Source organism: Fulvia fulva, chromosome 4 (genome assembly GCF_020509005.1).
Source record: "Fulvia fulva chromosome 4, complete sequence".
Taxonomy (NCBI): domain Eukaryota; kingdom Fungi; phylum Ascomycota; class Dothideomycetes; order Mycosphaerellales; family Mycosphaerellaceae; genus Fulvia; species Fulvia fulva.
The window spans coordinates 2,971,368-2,985,669 of record NC_063015.1 but is presented as its reverse complement, the minus strand read 5'-3'; the positions used below and the strand labels follow the sequence as shown (position 1 = coordinate 2,985,669).

Sequence of the window (14,302 nt, the reverse complement as noted above, 5' to 3'; positions counted from 1 at the left end):
GGTGACTGTCTTGTTTGGATCGTTGTGAATGCAGTGACTTTCGGGCTTTTGGACAGAGAATGTGGAAAGGAGTATGGATGGAATGGCCAAGCGCAAGTCCTCCGGGAGGGGTTATATCTGCCATGGATCGCAATAACACATTCGAACACACTGCGGCTTTGTGTGAATGGCGGCTCGGACTGTACAAGGCCTTCAAGACTGACAATGCCTTTGTTCACATACCTCTCCGCAAAGTGTCATTCACTTGATGTGCCTCCGCGTCAATCTTGTCGACAGGCTCACGAGACGAAATGCTATTGCTTTGCCAAGCACTGCTCTATACATGCGTAAAGCATTGTGGACGGCACATGCACAAAGCTTCTCGCAAGTCAATTGACTTTGGAGCGCGAAGGTGCTGTTCTGATCCTGCCGAACGAAATGAGGAAACTTTGGAAGCCCGCAGTGCTAGGGATAAGATACCTTGCCGTAAACAGACCTCCGGAACAGTATTCCAGATCGAATATCATTAGCTTGTGTACATGTGGGTCCCATACCGTCTCTTCAACAGTCTACTGAGTCCATCAACCCTTCTTCAAACGCTTTGTCGTCTTCTGGAGATCTAGTCGAATTAGATCGGCTGTGGTACACACCACCGCAGTATCTCCTTCGCTCTGTAACGCCCAACCGGGTCTTCCGTGCTGCACCACTTACTAGTGAAGTACTCGCGGCCGCCGCAGCCGCCGTGCATGTGCGACGAAATCATCCCAGCGCACTCCTCCTTAGTCTTGCACTGCCTGATGGTCTGAAATTGCAGCACCCGGTTCAAAGAGCATTGAATCCACTCTTTGAACCCTGGACGCAGTGGGACCTTATAGACGTCCCGATCGATGCTGTCCTTCCGCTCCATTGGCATGAAGTCGTACATGCCACTAATACGGAGCTTCGCCCGTAATGCTGTGAAGATCGCTTCGCGACTTTGGTGGAAGGCATCTTGGATGGTGATGCTGCTACCCCGTCGAGTGTCGCAGAAGGTGACAAATGCTGTCAGGACGTCCACATACTCCGGAGAATCTACAGGATTCTGATTGAGGTGAGAGTACCCTGGTTCAGACTTAGGCTGCAGCTCGACCAAGTGATGCCATGTCTCGAGGAGGCGGTTGTTGTTGATAGTGATGGTTGTTGAGTTGTCCTGAGCATGATATTGGTCCAGGTCGGCACATCGTCGCTCGTGGTTTTCGTACCGGTTGTAGCGTATGTCGACCTCGTAAACGGCTTTCATGTCGAGGTAGTTGGGTCGCAGACACTCAATGGCTTCTGGTGTGGCCAGCTGGACGGCACACCAAGGACACTTTGTCTTGTGGACGCCCCCTACTTTGCACCATTCACGCAGACAGGACATGCAGACAATGTGTTTCTTCGAGCATGGCAGTTTCACTGGCGAGTCAGTGTCCGAGAAGTCGTCCAGGCATACAGGGCATTGGTCGATACGCTCGTCGTCTGCTAGGTCGCCGTTGAACTGATCGAGCTCGGCTTTGCTCATGATGTTTGCGATCTTGGGTATAGCATCGTCCATCTCGATCCCCCTGGGACTTCTCCACTCGTCGTTCTCAGGCTCGGTAATGTCATGTATGGCGAGGCGCAACCTCTGGTGTTTGACCGCTCGATCCGATGATTGCATAATCAGCTCGAGTGCACATGCGTCCCAGAGTCGCTGGGTGATCGTCGAACGTTGTATGAAGTCTCCGCACGACATCTCATATTGGGATTTCGTGTAACGAGCCTTGCCCCCTTGAACGACGCTTTTTGTGAACCGACTTATTCGGATTGTCGCGTCATCAAGGTTATCCATGCGAGCGTCCTTCGTCACCAGCATAAGTCTTAGCTTGGTATGGCCGACGCGAGCGGTCACCTGCTGCATATCGTGATAGAGCTCGCCGCTGAGCTCCATATCGTGACTTCCGACGTCTGACACTGGAAGATAGACCGTGAAGTCCGTGCCTATGGTCTCGTTCCGGCTGGTTTTGTTGGCTATGACAGATTCCACTGGCACAATGGGGTGTGGTTCGTACCGTGCGCGAGCACCGAGAGGCATAGTAATGGTTGCCCGCTCGCCCGGCTTGATCAGTGTGAAGCTGGGATAGAGAAGCGTGATGGAGTGATGCGGCTCAAAGACACCAGCTGGTCGCTCAGGGATCTCTGTCGGATCAATGGGTCCAGCCGCCATTGTAGCTTCAGCTCGCTTTTCGAATGATCGTGTCGAGGACCTATCAAAGAGAGTCGAGAGTCGTTGTCCGCACTTGTCAATTGACCGTTGGTGGTTGGTCGTTGATGGTAAGTCGTCCGTGGTAAATGCTCTGGCAAAAGACGAGCGGAGAACTTTCAAGCGCCGCTTTATGTAGAGAGCATGTGTCGGATGAGTGAATGCTCGGCGGCACTCTTGTGTATAACGCCTGCATGAAACGCATCGTGAATGTTTGCTCGAGCCGTGTTGGATGAATAGCTTATGGATCGATGCTCATGTTGGCCAGCACTCGTGCGTCGCCGCAGTATCTTGAAGATGGCATACATGGCCAGGGGCACTGCACGCTACATAGCTCATGGACTTGGGTCAGTTGTATGATCGTATCGACATAGGCGGAATCAGGTGCCTCACAAATAAGCTAGATGCACACCTGCTTCGTGGTGAATCGCTGCGTGAAAGGCAGTCTTTCACCTGAGATGGTGAACGGGGTACTATGCGGCCGGAGAGAATCTGAAGTAGACTATGGCAGCCTAATTCACCCAGAGCGGGAAGTATGCTGCGATGACTGCTAACGCGTAATGTATGCATGAGATCAAAGCACATCCGAGAGTCACAAGACAGACAGAGCGACTTCGAGCCAGTGCAACGTTCCACAGTCTCTTCCTCCATGAACGCATCGATGTAACGAACAGCATCATCTATCGGAACTCGTGCAATCAAGCGGGACCACGCTCATACTCATGGCCGAAGACACACCAGCCTCAGAGACGTCGCCCAGTAGCAACACAGTCACTGAGAATCCGTCGTCGAACCCATCTGCCTTCTTAGCACCGTCAGACTTCCTCCCGGGACTGCCTCCTTCGACGGAAACACCGTCCACTGCGTTGGGACCCGAGCGAGAAACACCCCCGGCGGAGGAAGGCTCGACCGAAGATGCGACGCAGGGCGCTGCTCCGTCGAAGGCGACAGTTGATGCGCAAGGCAGGACGCTGAACCCACGATCGTGTGTGACATGTAGGAAGAGGAAGGTGAAATGCGACAAGCTGCATCCATGCAGCAACTGCAATCGAGCACACATCGAATGCGTCTTCCCGGCTCCAGGTCGAGCGCCGAGGAAGGTGCGCAAGGTTAGCGAAGGCAAGGACAAAGGGCTGCTGGACAGGCTCCGCCGCCTGGAAGGTGTCGTCAAGGGCATGGGCGTGGATGCTTCGGGTGCACCAACCAAGGACGAAGATGGCGCCGAGCAGGAGCACCGTGCGGGCAGCATGGATTTCACAAATGGCCATGGCCCCAATTCAGAAGTCACGACTTTGCCACAAGACCCAGATCAAGAGTTCCAGAAGAGGTCGAGGTGGGTGGAGCGGCAGCAAAGCGGCCGCTTCGAGAACAGGTTTGGTCGACTTGTCGTCAACGAGGGCAAGTCACGTTATATCAACAATTCGTTCTGGGCGAACCTCAGCAACGAAGTGGAAGATCTGAAAGGTATCCTTCATCAGTCCAGTGACGAGGAAGACAACGTCGACTCGGGCTCCCCAACTTCTCAGACACAAGTGCCCAGCAACCATCATGGATTCATCTTTGGCTACAGCTCGCAGAACGTGGAGCTGCTCAACTTACACCCACTTCCAGGACAGATTGCCGAGTACTGGGACATCTACAAGGACCGCGTAGACCCCCTTTGCAAAGTGCTTCACATCCCTACCACAGAGGCGACGGTGCTAAGCGCGGCGTCACATCTGTCGAACCTCTCTCGAGGATTCGAGTGCCTGCTATTTGCCATCTACTATGGTGCTACCACCAGTCTTTCAGCTCAAGACTGTCTACTCAAGCTGGGCGAGGAGAAGTCAACTCTCTTGGCCAGATATCGCTTCGCCATCGAGCAGGCTCTGGCGCGAGCTAACTTCTTGACAACAGAAGAGATTGTCGTCTTGCAGGCATTTGTCGTCTTCCTGATGTGCTTGAGACGCAACAACGATGCTCGAGTCATCTGGACGTTGACTGGTCTCGTGGTGCGAATCTCTCAGACCATCGGCATACACCGTGACAGCTCGCACTTTGGCCTTGCGCCGTTTGAGGTTGAGATGCGGCGCCGTCTGTGGTGGCAGGTTTGCATACTTGACACTCGCGCAAGTGAGGATCATGGCTGCGATCCTACCATCGTTGAGCAGTCTTTCGACACCAAGATGCCACTGAATGTCAACGACGTGGACATCACACCAGAGATGAAGGAGTTCCCACTCGAACGGCATGGCTGTACAGACATGTCATTCTGCTTGTTGCGGTTCGAGGTTGCAAACACTTTCCGAAGGATCAGCTACATTCCACCTGGGCCACCCAAAGCATGTAGCGACTTCTACCAGTCGGTGACCCTGGAAGACAAAGAGCGATGGATTACAGAATGTCATCGACGACTTGAAGAGCGGTACCTCAAGCATTGCGACATGAGTGCTCCATTTTTCTGGGTGACAGCGACAGTGGCACGCCTGATGATGAGCAAGATGTGGCTTATGGTATACCATCCTTTTCAACGCCAAGATGGCGGCGCAACACTTTCCGAGGATGTGAAGGACAAATTGTTCATCACCAGTCTGGAGAACATGGAGTACAGTATCTTACTCGAGACCGAAGTTAGAACCATGAAGTGGGGCTGGCTTTTCAAGACGTACGTGCAATGGCATGCGCTTGCCTTCTTATTGTCGGAGCTTTGCCATCGCACTACCGGCGACATCGTCGAGCGCGCATGGGTGGCGGTCGAAAAGACACGCGACGGCCGGTGGGGTGGCCAGATCCAAGAAGAGACGAACACTGGTCACCTGTGGCGACCGCTCAAGAAGCTGTACCGGAAAGCCAAGGATGCTCGAGAACGTGGTCTTCAAGAGGAGCAGCTTGTTCAACAGAGATTGGCGAAGCCACCTACGAGGACATACAGTCCTAATGAGAACCCGATGTTTGGACATCCGCAGAAACCACGCATGGTCAGAGCGCCACTTAGCTCCGCACAATTGCAACGCTTCACCGAAGGCCCAACTTTTGGTCAAGCGCCGTTAGACAAGCACGAACTCCTGCGATCGCCAAAGCTGAGCCAGGCAAAGGTGGACGACCCTATGGACACAGCAGGCTCAACTGCAGATATCCTTCAACAGCCCTTGCTACAAGACCTCGACCAGAACCTGGTTGGTGGACAAGTACAAGGCCTCAACAACATGCAATTCTCTATGCCGCCCAACAACCAGCCTATTGTCGCGCCACGAGCGCAGCTTCGCCAGAACGCGCCGCATTTCGGGAACAACTTCCTCGGCGTGACTGGCAGTATTGACTTCAATGACTTTCCCAACGGTAACAATGTCATGGCTGTGAACGCACCCGATCCCAACCAAAACAATCACATGCGTGCTAATTCTCTGGATACTCTTGAGGACGATCTCAACATTATGGACACCTCAGGTGACTTGAACTGGGAGAACTGGGATCAGCTGGTGAGGCAGTTTGGCATGGATATTGAGTCGAATCCAGCTCCTACTGGGAACGCTATGACCTGGAATGCTCCGAACTTCGAGATGGGCACTAATGGTCAGAATCTACGGATGGGGATGGGCATGGGTGGGGGCGACTGGTTCTGAGGGCTGGCGGAGTGGTGGCGATGTAGATGCTGATATTCACTTTGCAGTTAGCGATGTAGCGACGTTGATATGATGTTATGAAAGGGATGCGGAATGGTTTGGTGCTAGTTCAAATCTCTACGTCTCCACCCTGCTGCACCACGTCTCCAGCTCCAGCAATGCCATGACGGGCGTCATCTCGACTGTAGTGGTGGAGACGACGCGGAATCGAAGTTTTGTGGCTACCTGATGTTGCTCATGAATTCACTCCGCTACGGGCGCCTCGTTCATAAGCGGCCCTTGATTTGCCCTTCGTTCTGGGCGCTCTGTATATCGTGTGCCATCTCGACCTTGATACTATATAGCAGCGAAGCAGATCCAGAGTCTGCGGGTAGGTCGTGGCTAAGGGAGTCGCCTTAGTTCAGGTCGCCTCGTCCATCGACACTGCATGTTCCATTTATCGTGCGTTGGGTAGCATGTGCCCACTTCCTGTATCAGCCTTCGTTGCGATGCCGCCCTTGACGCCATGCTGCAACATCGATCTTGGAATCTTTACTTCCGTATGGCTGTTCCGATCTGCTGCCGTACCATCCAGGTAGCAGCATGCCGCGCGAGGAAGGCCTTCGCCATGCTGCGCCCCCGCACAATGAAAGGGCCTGGGTCACTAAATTTTGTGTCATACCAGATATCGCCACTATCGAGTTCCTCCTCCCACTCGGTGAGGTACCACTGCCCACCTTCGAAGCTCCAACGTGAGTAGCAGACATCATACGGAGTAGCACCGAAGTCAACACATGTGAACTGGGGGATGTGGTCGAGATCTAGGTCCTTGAAGCTCATGATCTGTTCATAGGTGGCGAGGGTGGGCGTCACTATTATTTCGCGCCTGGTGTACTGGGCCGCTCCCAGCCAGCTCCCTTTATCAGGCTGTCCATGAAAAGACGCGACGTATCCGTATATTGTGGGCTTCGACTCCCTCTCGTACCTTGATTCTCACCTGTGCGTCCTTGAACTGAGGTGATTCTGAACGGTGTGGTAGTCCAGTACTTGCGATATGCCTCTTTGTAGATCTGTGCCGCCTCGTTGTAGGTCTGCGAGCAGGCGGTCAGAAGCGCATTCGTCGGCGGCTTGGCTTCGAAGAGGTCAACATCCTCGTCTTCGTGGTGGTCTGGTGTGAATGCGAGCTCGTAGATGGTATTTCTGAGCTCGGCAGGAAGTTGCAGCAATCTGCAGCGTGTCGCACCTCGGAGTTTGTCTACAGTGTTGTTGAAGGCGGCATGCGCGGCCGTGGCGGCCTGCTCATTGAAAGAACCAGACTCGAGCATACTGCGTAGCTTCAAATATGCATTGTCAAGTGGTGCTAGCCGGTCAACTTGCTGCGAGTCGAGTCGATTCATGATAGCGCCTCTGGCGGTTGTCCTCTCGATTGTCGTGGTATCAGTAGGATGTCTAACCCAGTAAGGATGTTGCGTGCCGCTGGACGTTGCTGTTGGTGTTGATTGTGGATGTTCGTGTTGATATTGATCGGTGTTAATGTTGATTGTTGGCTGTCGGTGTTGATGTTAGCGTTGGCTGTCGGAAGTGAAGTCGAGGAAAAAGGATGGTGGAGGTGAGACGCAAACAAGATCCTCGGCTTCAGCAGAAACATATTTGCGCCGCAAAGCGCGAGCTCATTCACTGACAGAACCCCGCGTCACATGCCACAAACAACACTGCTTTCGGGCATGTATTCATTGATTTTCACCATAGACCGTCAACCGTGACAATACCTCAACACCAAAGCGCCACGCTGCAGCATAAACAGACAACCGCATTCACGCCCATGACCCAAGGACAGCCAAGCTCATCACGCCTTCACCTCCTCAGCCGGCTTCTTCGCCACACTGCCCACCATCGATGCCTGCATCTTATCACCAGGCTTCTGCCTCCTCTTCCTCACCGGCTGATAGACGTCATTGAAATTCATCGCCACGCCCAAGAACCTCATATCCGTATCCGGCTGATGCGCCAAATCACCCAGCAATACATTCGTCCTGGACCTGAAATCAATCTCAAGACTCCTCAGCCTCTGTTTGATCTGATCCAGCCGATCTCTCTCACCATCTAGGCTGCCTCCATTTGTCTGTAACAGGGGCGGGATGGGAGACTCTTCTGAGCGCGAAGACTCGTCAGCTTCCGTGAGACCCCACCGCCCGGCTTTGGTGCGGCTTTCGATGCGGGAGGAGAGGTCTTGACGTCGGGTGAACTCGGCAACGCTGTAGCTGTAAAGGCTGTCAACTGCGTCGCGGTACGCGAGCATGAGTTTGAGGAGTTCGTGGAGTTGTGCTGTGAAGTCTGCTGTGCCACCTCCGCCAAGGAGACCTTTCCGTGTGATGGAGCGGAGGTAGCCTGTGTGTGCGCTGATAAGGGTATCCAGTGTGGCATCGGGCTTCTTGAAGTTGCTTTGCAGGCCATTCCAGCCGGCTTCGATGACTTCGAAGAGGATATAGTACTGTAGTTGATCGATGAAATGAATCATTTCCGCTAGACCGCCACGTGCGCTCTTCCAGTCTGCGCCGAGCTTATCGCTGACAGAACCTAGAACGCCTCGTGCACCAGTCTGGACGTTCCGCCATGTTGTGGAAAGGGCAAACTCCACCCGTTTGACGCGGAAGAGGAAGTTGAAGACCTTAAGGTATTGCTTGTTGGCCCAGGGTGTCACGATCACATCGAGAGGTGAGTCGATGCGGTACTCGAGGGTGAAAACATCCCAGCCTATCTCGCCATGACTCAACTCCAGCATTCGAGCGTCAAGCCGACGAAGCACATCTGCACTGTCGTACTGTGCGTTCGAGTTGCGGATGGCATGTTCAAGCTGCGCGGTCAGAGTGTGACGATATTGGCTGTTCGCTGGTCGATCCAGGTTTGCCGATAGTGATTCCATCAGCAACTCGATGAAGTCGCCCTGACCCAGCAAGAGGTACTTCTTCAATGCTTGCAGATGCGAAGAAAGTGCAAACTTGCTTTCCATCAGGCTCAACAATCGTGCCATGACTGTCTTGTATGCCTCGTCGATGCTCGTAGACAAAGTCGCCATATCGCCGTACTTTAGCTCTCGCGAAGCAGACTTGCTGTGCGACTCCACCCAGCCACTGTCACCGCAACCATAGCGGATGAAGTTCAAGCTCTTTCCAATCAAGAATACCCGATTTGCGAAGTCTGATGACATGATCGATGGTATCATGCCTTGCTTGAGCCGGTACTTATGGTCCCAGACACTAGTCGCGCCACTGTCTTCATAGCCTTCGTTTTCAAAGACGAAGAACTCCAGGTACGGATCTTCCAGTTCTCCATCATAGATCCAGGCCCGGAGCATGTTGTAGAAAGGCCTCGTGACGTGTGTGAGCATCCGTTCTGCGAAGCTATGCACAAAGGGGTCGCCATGTGAGGATGAAAAGGTGTGTATGAGCGTGATGAGCTCGCCTCCTTTCTTGCCCTTCGCAGACTCCACGATCATGCTCATCAGGCGGAGACCAAGTGTAGCTTCTCGTGTCCAGACCACACATCTCTTCAGCGTCACTGCTGTCTTCCCAAGTCCACCTTGTGGCTTCGTCTCGTCGAGCTGAGCAAGCGCCCGCCGAATCTGCCCTTCAAGCGTAGCGACCAGGCCCAGATATGATCGTAACTCGATCCCAATAGCAGAACGCAGACTCTGCCCTACCAGACCACCCTCAGAAGACTCGACGAAATCCGAGAGCGACTTGTACAGCAACGACGGCTCAGCCAGCGTATGCAGAAGTGCAACAAGCGGCACAGGTAGCGTGGTCGGTAACCTCAATGACTTAGCGTCCGCAAAAGGCAGATTGTTCGACGAAAGTCCCTGCAGTGTAAAGGGCAGGTCCCTCAGCAGCGCACTTTCCGTCGGCTCACCCACGGCTCCGTTCATCTTCGGTGCGACCGGTGTCTCGTCTTGCCTCGTCTGTGGCCTCTCCCTAGCCGGGACTTGCCTCTCCCTCTCCCTACTCAGTACCGGTGGCCTCTTAGGGCTCTCAGGTCCGCTCGCTGGACTCACACGCGGTAAGCCGTTCCTCCTGAAAGCCTCATCAAACACCTCTTTCTCCTCCATCACCTCCTCATCATCATCTTCATCTTCCTGCTCCACCAACTCCTGTCCATCCCGCCGCGTCTGCTCATCCTCCTCCTCCTCCTCCTCTCCAAACACTCCATCCCTCCCATTCTCCCCATCTCCACTCAACCCCAAATCCTCACTCCGCAACAAAAACCTCAAAATCGCCCCCTTGCGACTCAACACCGGCTGACTCACCAACCGCTCCACAAGATTGCCAAACCTCCTCTCCTCCTCTCCCCTCATCACATGTCCATCTCTCACCAACTTCCTCCTAATAAGATCCGCAACATGACCCACATCTTCTCCCAACTGCTCACCATGCCCACCCTGCTTTACAGTTCGAGTCGCGAAATTGTAGGCGTCGTCCCAGCGCTGGTTCGCGGTGTCGTCGTCTTCATGAGGGAGTTGGGGTGGGACAAGGCGTTCGAGGAGAGATTGTAGGGCGCTATCGACGCGGTCGGATCTGGAGGCCATGGAAGGGGCTTGGGCGCATTGTTGTGTGGGATGGAGAGGGAATTGTTTATGACATGACGCGTGATGTGGTGTTTGGTTTTGGGAAGACGCGATTTGAGATTGGCGTTTGGTGGGGTTGCGATTTGCCGGAGAGGCAACATGCTTCACTGCGACTTCACTTCACTCACACGTGCACGAGGACTGCCCTGCATGCTAAACACAACGTACATTGAGAGACACCGTTGCGATCATATGCTTTCTCGTCATTAAAGCTCCATGTACGAACGCTATCGTAGCATCACTCTTCAATTGTCTCGACAAGTGTCTAACTTCCACCTGATCGATGCCCTCGAATATCAAGCTACCTCTTATATTTCCTACTCCTTACGCCGCCATTTGTGCAATCCTCCACCACTCCAAAGCAAAAATCACATGAGGCATCATCATCTACAACTAAGTGTTACATGTGCGGATCGCCATGCCTCTGATGCGGCGAGCCGTACCGTGGATGCGAGTGCGGAGAGCTGAAGTTGATGTAGTTTGTAGGACTCTCCGGATCTGTTCCTACGGTCGTGTTTGTGTCGGGTCCATTTGAAGAGTTGGCCTCGAAGCCGCTGGAAGACCTCGAGTAAGGCCCACTTGGAGGCGTCCCGTAGTAGCTGTTCTGCGGGGTGGCGAACTGCGCATTCACAGAGCGCTCCTAGCTAGGAAGGAGTCAGCATACTTACAAGATGCAGAGATAGTTGTTGTCTGGAACAACTCACCTTCTCTGCATCTGCGCTTGCTGCATATTTTGTTGCATGCCAGGTCCACCTTGGCCCATTGCCATGCCGTATGGGTTCGCGAAGCCGTGTGCGTCGCCCGCGATCTGCTGCATGGCCATGCCGGATATCCCTTGTGCTTGAGATACTGGACAGTCCTTGTGCGCCAAAAGTAATGTCTTCAGCCCGACGATTTCTTCTCTCAGCTGCGTAACGGTTGCAGCCAGTGCATCGTTCTCTGTGCTAAAGATCTCGACTTTCTGCTGGAGGTTTGCCAGCCACTGCTTCTTGCGTTGTCTACATTTGAGAGCAGCGACACTGTCATGTATTGTTAGCATCATGTCAGGTTGGCTGTAGTATCAGGGACACATACCGATTGCGCTCGAGGAAGTTCTTGCGCTTCTCCTCGTCGGTCATCTTCTTGCCATCGGCGTTCATTTGGTCTTCATCATCATCTTGACCCATGTCGGCGTCTTCAGGCTCTTCGGACACAGTACTGCCTCTTTGTCTCTTGTTTGCGCCCTTGGCAGACGGGTCGTCGTTCTTCCTCTTTCCATTGGCGGCTTTGCCTGTCGGACCCTTCCTCCCGCGACCGTTCCGTGTCGATGGCTTGGAGTCGGCATCGTCGGAGTATTGATTGTCCTCGCCAGTGCTACCGCCGGACATGGTGCTACCGACGCTACCCTTACCGCCCTGTTTCATCTGGGCGTTTTGTTGGTATCCTTGCTGCTGCTGTTGAGACATTGGGTACCCTTGGGCGTTGCGTTGCTGTCCACCAGCCTGCGCGAGCATGAACAGCCCGTTCGCGGCGTCGTTGGTCTGGTGCGAACCGAACGGATCTTGGCTGTCTTGGTTCGACGTTGAGCCGTTGGGGTTGTAAGGCTTGCTATCGAGGTCAGGCTGGATGTTTGGGTTCTGTTGCGGTTGCGAAGTGGCGATGCCTTGCCCAAGTCCGTAAGTGTTCGTGTTGGCCTGAGTCTGTGCACGCGCAGTCATGGCCGTTCGATGGAAGTCGAGTGTTCCTGGCGTAGCACCACCACTCTGCAACTGGTTGTAGATTGCTTGCGAGTTCGGCGATGGCTGCGGGAACATAGACCCGCCTCCACCGGGCGTCAATCCAGTCCTCAACGAAGATTCGTTAGGGGTCGGGAAGCTGCCTCCAAAGTGATGGTCACTATTGAAGTAGTCGTTCGACCCACTAGGACCGCTTAGCATAGCAGGACTGAGAGGACCAGAGCGCAGGGATCCGGGCCAGCCAGGTGTGTTGCCAGGTAGAAGGGAAGCTGGCGATGTCAGACTGGTTACGCCAGGTAGTTGCGGCTTGCCTGGTGTCTCTGCGGGGTTTCCAAATGCGCTTTCGAATGGGTTCGGTTCTCTCGACAAGTTCGGATCGTTGTGCGCTCCGGCAAAGTAGTCTCCACCACCGTTCTGTGTGGGTTTAGGCGGAGGTGCAAGAGGCGCATTGGTAGTCACGGCTTCCTTGTTGTTGTTGGCAGTGGCGTCCGTCTCGTCGGGTTGGTTGATGGTAGGTACGCTCGATTCTGGTGTGGTCAGTGACTGCCATTGCGATGTATGTTGTGTGAGCCGACGACTTACCTGGCTTGGCCTCAACACTAGGCTCCTTCTTCAAAGTGTCTGGGGATGTTGTCAGTGAGGCTCAATCGTACACGGATGCGCGATGACGATGTCCCAATGGTTGGCGACATCGAGGCTCACAACACGCGCGTGTTGAGGTGACATGCGCCGCCAGCCAGGGAGATAATATGTGGAAGCGACAACATACCTGATGTTTGCAGGGCACTGCGACTAGAGCGAGGTGATGCTGTGGTGCTCTTGATGCCAGCATTGTTTAGATGAGGCGAGGCGGTTGCAGATGATCGAGTTGCGGTTGCCATGACTGACGTCAATGTGGGATTGTGGGAGAGTTGCTTTCCTCGTGCCTCAGTCTTGGAACGTTTCGTCGATCCTACGAGTGCACTTCCTTTCCTCCTCCCTCTCAACAACACCTTTCGACTTGTTATGCTTCCTGCTCGCAGACAGACTCTGTATGATTACGACGGTCAGCGCCTGATACCAACCGGTCATCACGATGAGCTTCGAGATGGACTACGATGCGACCTCCTCCAAAAGCATCACCCTCGGTGTGCCGCGTCGTCGCTGGGTGGCAAAAGACTGGCCCGGCTTTCACCTCGAAAACACTTTCGTTTCCGCGCCTCAACTCGACTCGCTGGTGACGGAAACACTTGGACGTACCTTTTCTGGTCGACTCCAATGCGACGCGCGATGGTATGCTACCGCCGAGCGATGAACCTGGTCTGTGACGCGCCTTTGCAGCACTCCGAGAATGCAAATTGCGCCCGAAGGCAAATGCTTTCGTTTCTGCTCCAAGAGTGCGTGGGATGGTGGTTAAAGGCCGTGAGTAATCAATTCTGGGGTTCGTCTTCCGGTACAACGTGACCTGCACAACCAAGCACCGTGCGCTTGATGGGTTTCGTCGTCGAGAGGTGAGCGCTACGTCAGTGATGATGATGTCAATTCGAAATGGGAGGCGCAGGCTTTTGAATCGCAGAGGTGGTCGACGCGCGCTAAGCCAACAGGGAACACGGCTCGGAGTCACGGGCTCTCTCGGGTAAGATGCCTTTTGTAATCAAAATGACGTCATTGACTTGAGCATTCACCTCGCACATGGTGCATACTGCATAGTCCTGGCTGCCAAAGACGCTGGATAGCGTGCTCGAAGTTCGGAGGGTTGTCTGTAACGACTGTCAGTCTGGTTCTGCCTGGCCTATGGGTAGTCCTTTGTCCAGGCCGCCTCAACAGTGGTCATCAAAGCCATTTGACTGAAGTCGCCGAGCCACGTGAGCGGGAACGATCGCGATTCAACCACCCATGGCCTTGTGGCGATTTGCCCGACATCTTCACGCTTCGGAATGTGGAGCGACGATGAGAAGAAAGTTGCATGCTCTGATCAAGACTATGAGATATATATTCCACCTTCACGAGTCCTGTCGCTGTCAAGAAACACCGCAACCAATATCGACAACTGCATTCCGCTTTGTAGCATCCAGCATTTTCCGAGGAAGCTTTTCGGAGCTGTCTCCTCTCCACCTTCTAGCGCTGCTGTCGCTGCATTCCACCGCTGTTGGTTCGTCTGCTAAGA

The 14,302-nt window shown here is 54.0% G+C and overlaps 5 protein-coding genes across 5 annotated transcripts; 1 reads left to right on the top strand and 4 right to left on the bottom strand.

The window, feature by feature from the left end:
• Positions 1-607: 607 nt before the first annotated feature.
• On the bottom strand, positions 608-2,203 carry CLAFUR5_04636 (uncharacterized protein; the record flags this gene model as incomplete). The annotated part of the gene is made up of 1 exon (XM_047903784.1): positions 608-2,203. One exon carries the CDS (start codon positions 2,201-2,203, stop codon positions 608-610), a length of 1,596 nt encoding a protein of 531 aa, XP_047760271.1.
• A 758-nt stretch (positions 2,204-2,961) lies between these two features.
• On the top strand, positions 2,962-5,841 carry CLAFUR5_04635 (Bikaverin cluster transcription factor bik5; the record flags this gene model as incomplete). Its single annotated transcript, XM_047903783.1, has 1 exon — positions 2,962-5,841. The coding sequence occupies one exon, from the start codon at positions 2,962-2,964 to the stop codon at positions 5,839-5,841; it is 2,880 nt and encodes a 959-aa protein (XP_047760092.1).
• Positions 5,842-6,372: 531 nt separating this feature from the next.
• CLAFUR5_04634 (uncharacterized protein) lies at positions 6,373-7,217 on the bottom strand (the record flags this gene model as incomplete). Its single annotated transcript, XM_047903782.1, has 2 exons — positions 6,373-6,737; positions 6,806-7,217. 2 exons carry the CDS (start codon positions 7,215-7,217, stop codon positions 6,373-6,375), a joined length of 777 nt encoding a protein of 258 aa, XP_047760093.1.
• A 449-nt stretch (positions 7,218-7,666) lies between these two features.
• CLAFUR5_04633 (Spindle pole body component alp6) lies at positions 7,667-10,402 on the bottom strand (the record flags this gene model as incomplete). The annotated part of the gene is made up of 1 exon (XM_047903781.1): positions 7,667-10,402. One exon carries the CDS (start codon positions 10,400-10,402, stop codon positions 7,667-7,669), a length of 2,736 nt encoding a protein of 911 aa, XP_047760090.1.
• Positions 10,403-11,141: 739 nt separating this feature from the next.
• CLAFUR5_04632 (Cyclic AMP-dependent transcription factor ATF-2) lies at positions 11,142-13,037 on the bottom strand (the record flags this gene model as incomplete). The annotated part of the gene is made up of 4 exons (XM_047903780.1): positions 11,142-11,460; positions 11,516-12,683; positions 12,739-12,777; positions 12,926-13,037. The coding sequence occupies 4 exons, from the start codon at positions 13,035-13,037 to the stop codon at positions 11,142-11,144; spliced, it is 1,638 nt and encodes a 545-aa protein (XP_047760091.1).
• Positions 13,038-14,302: the final 1,265 nt, after the last annotated feature.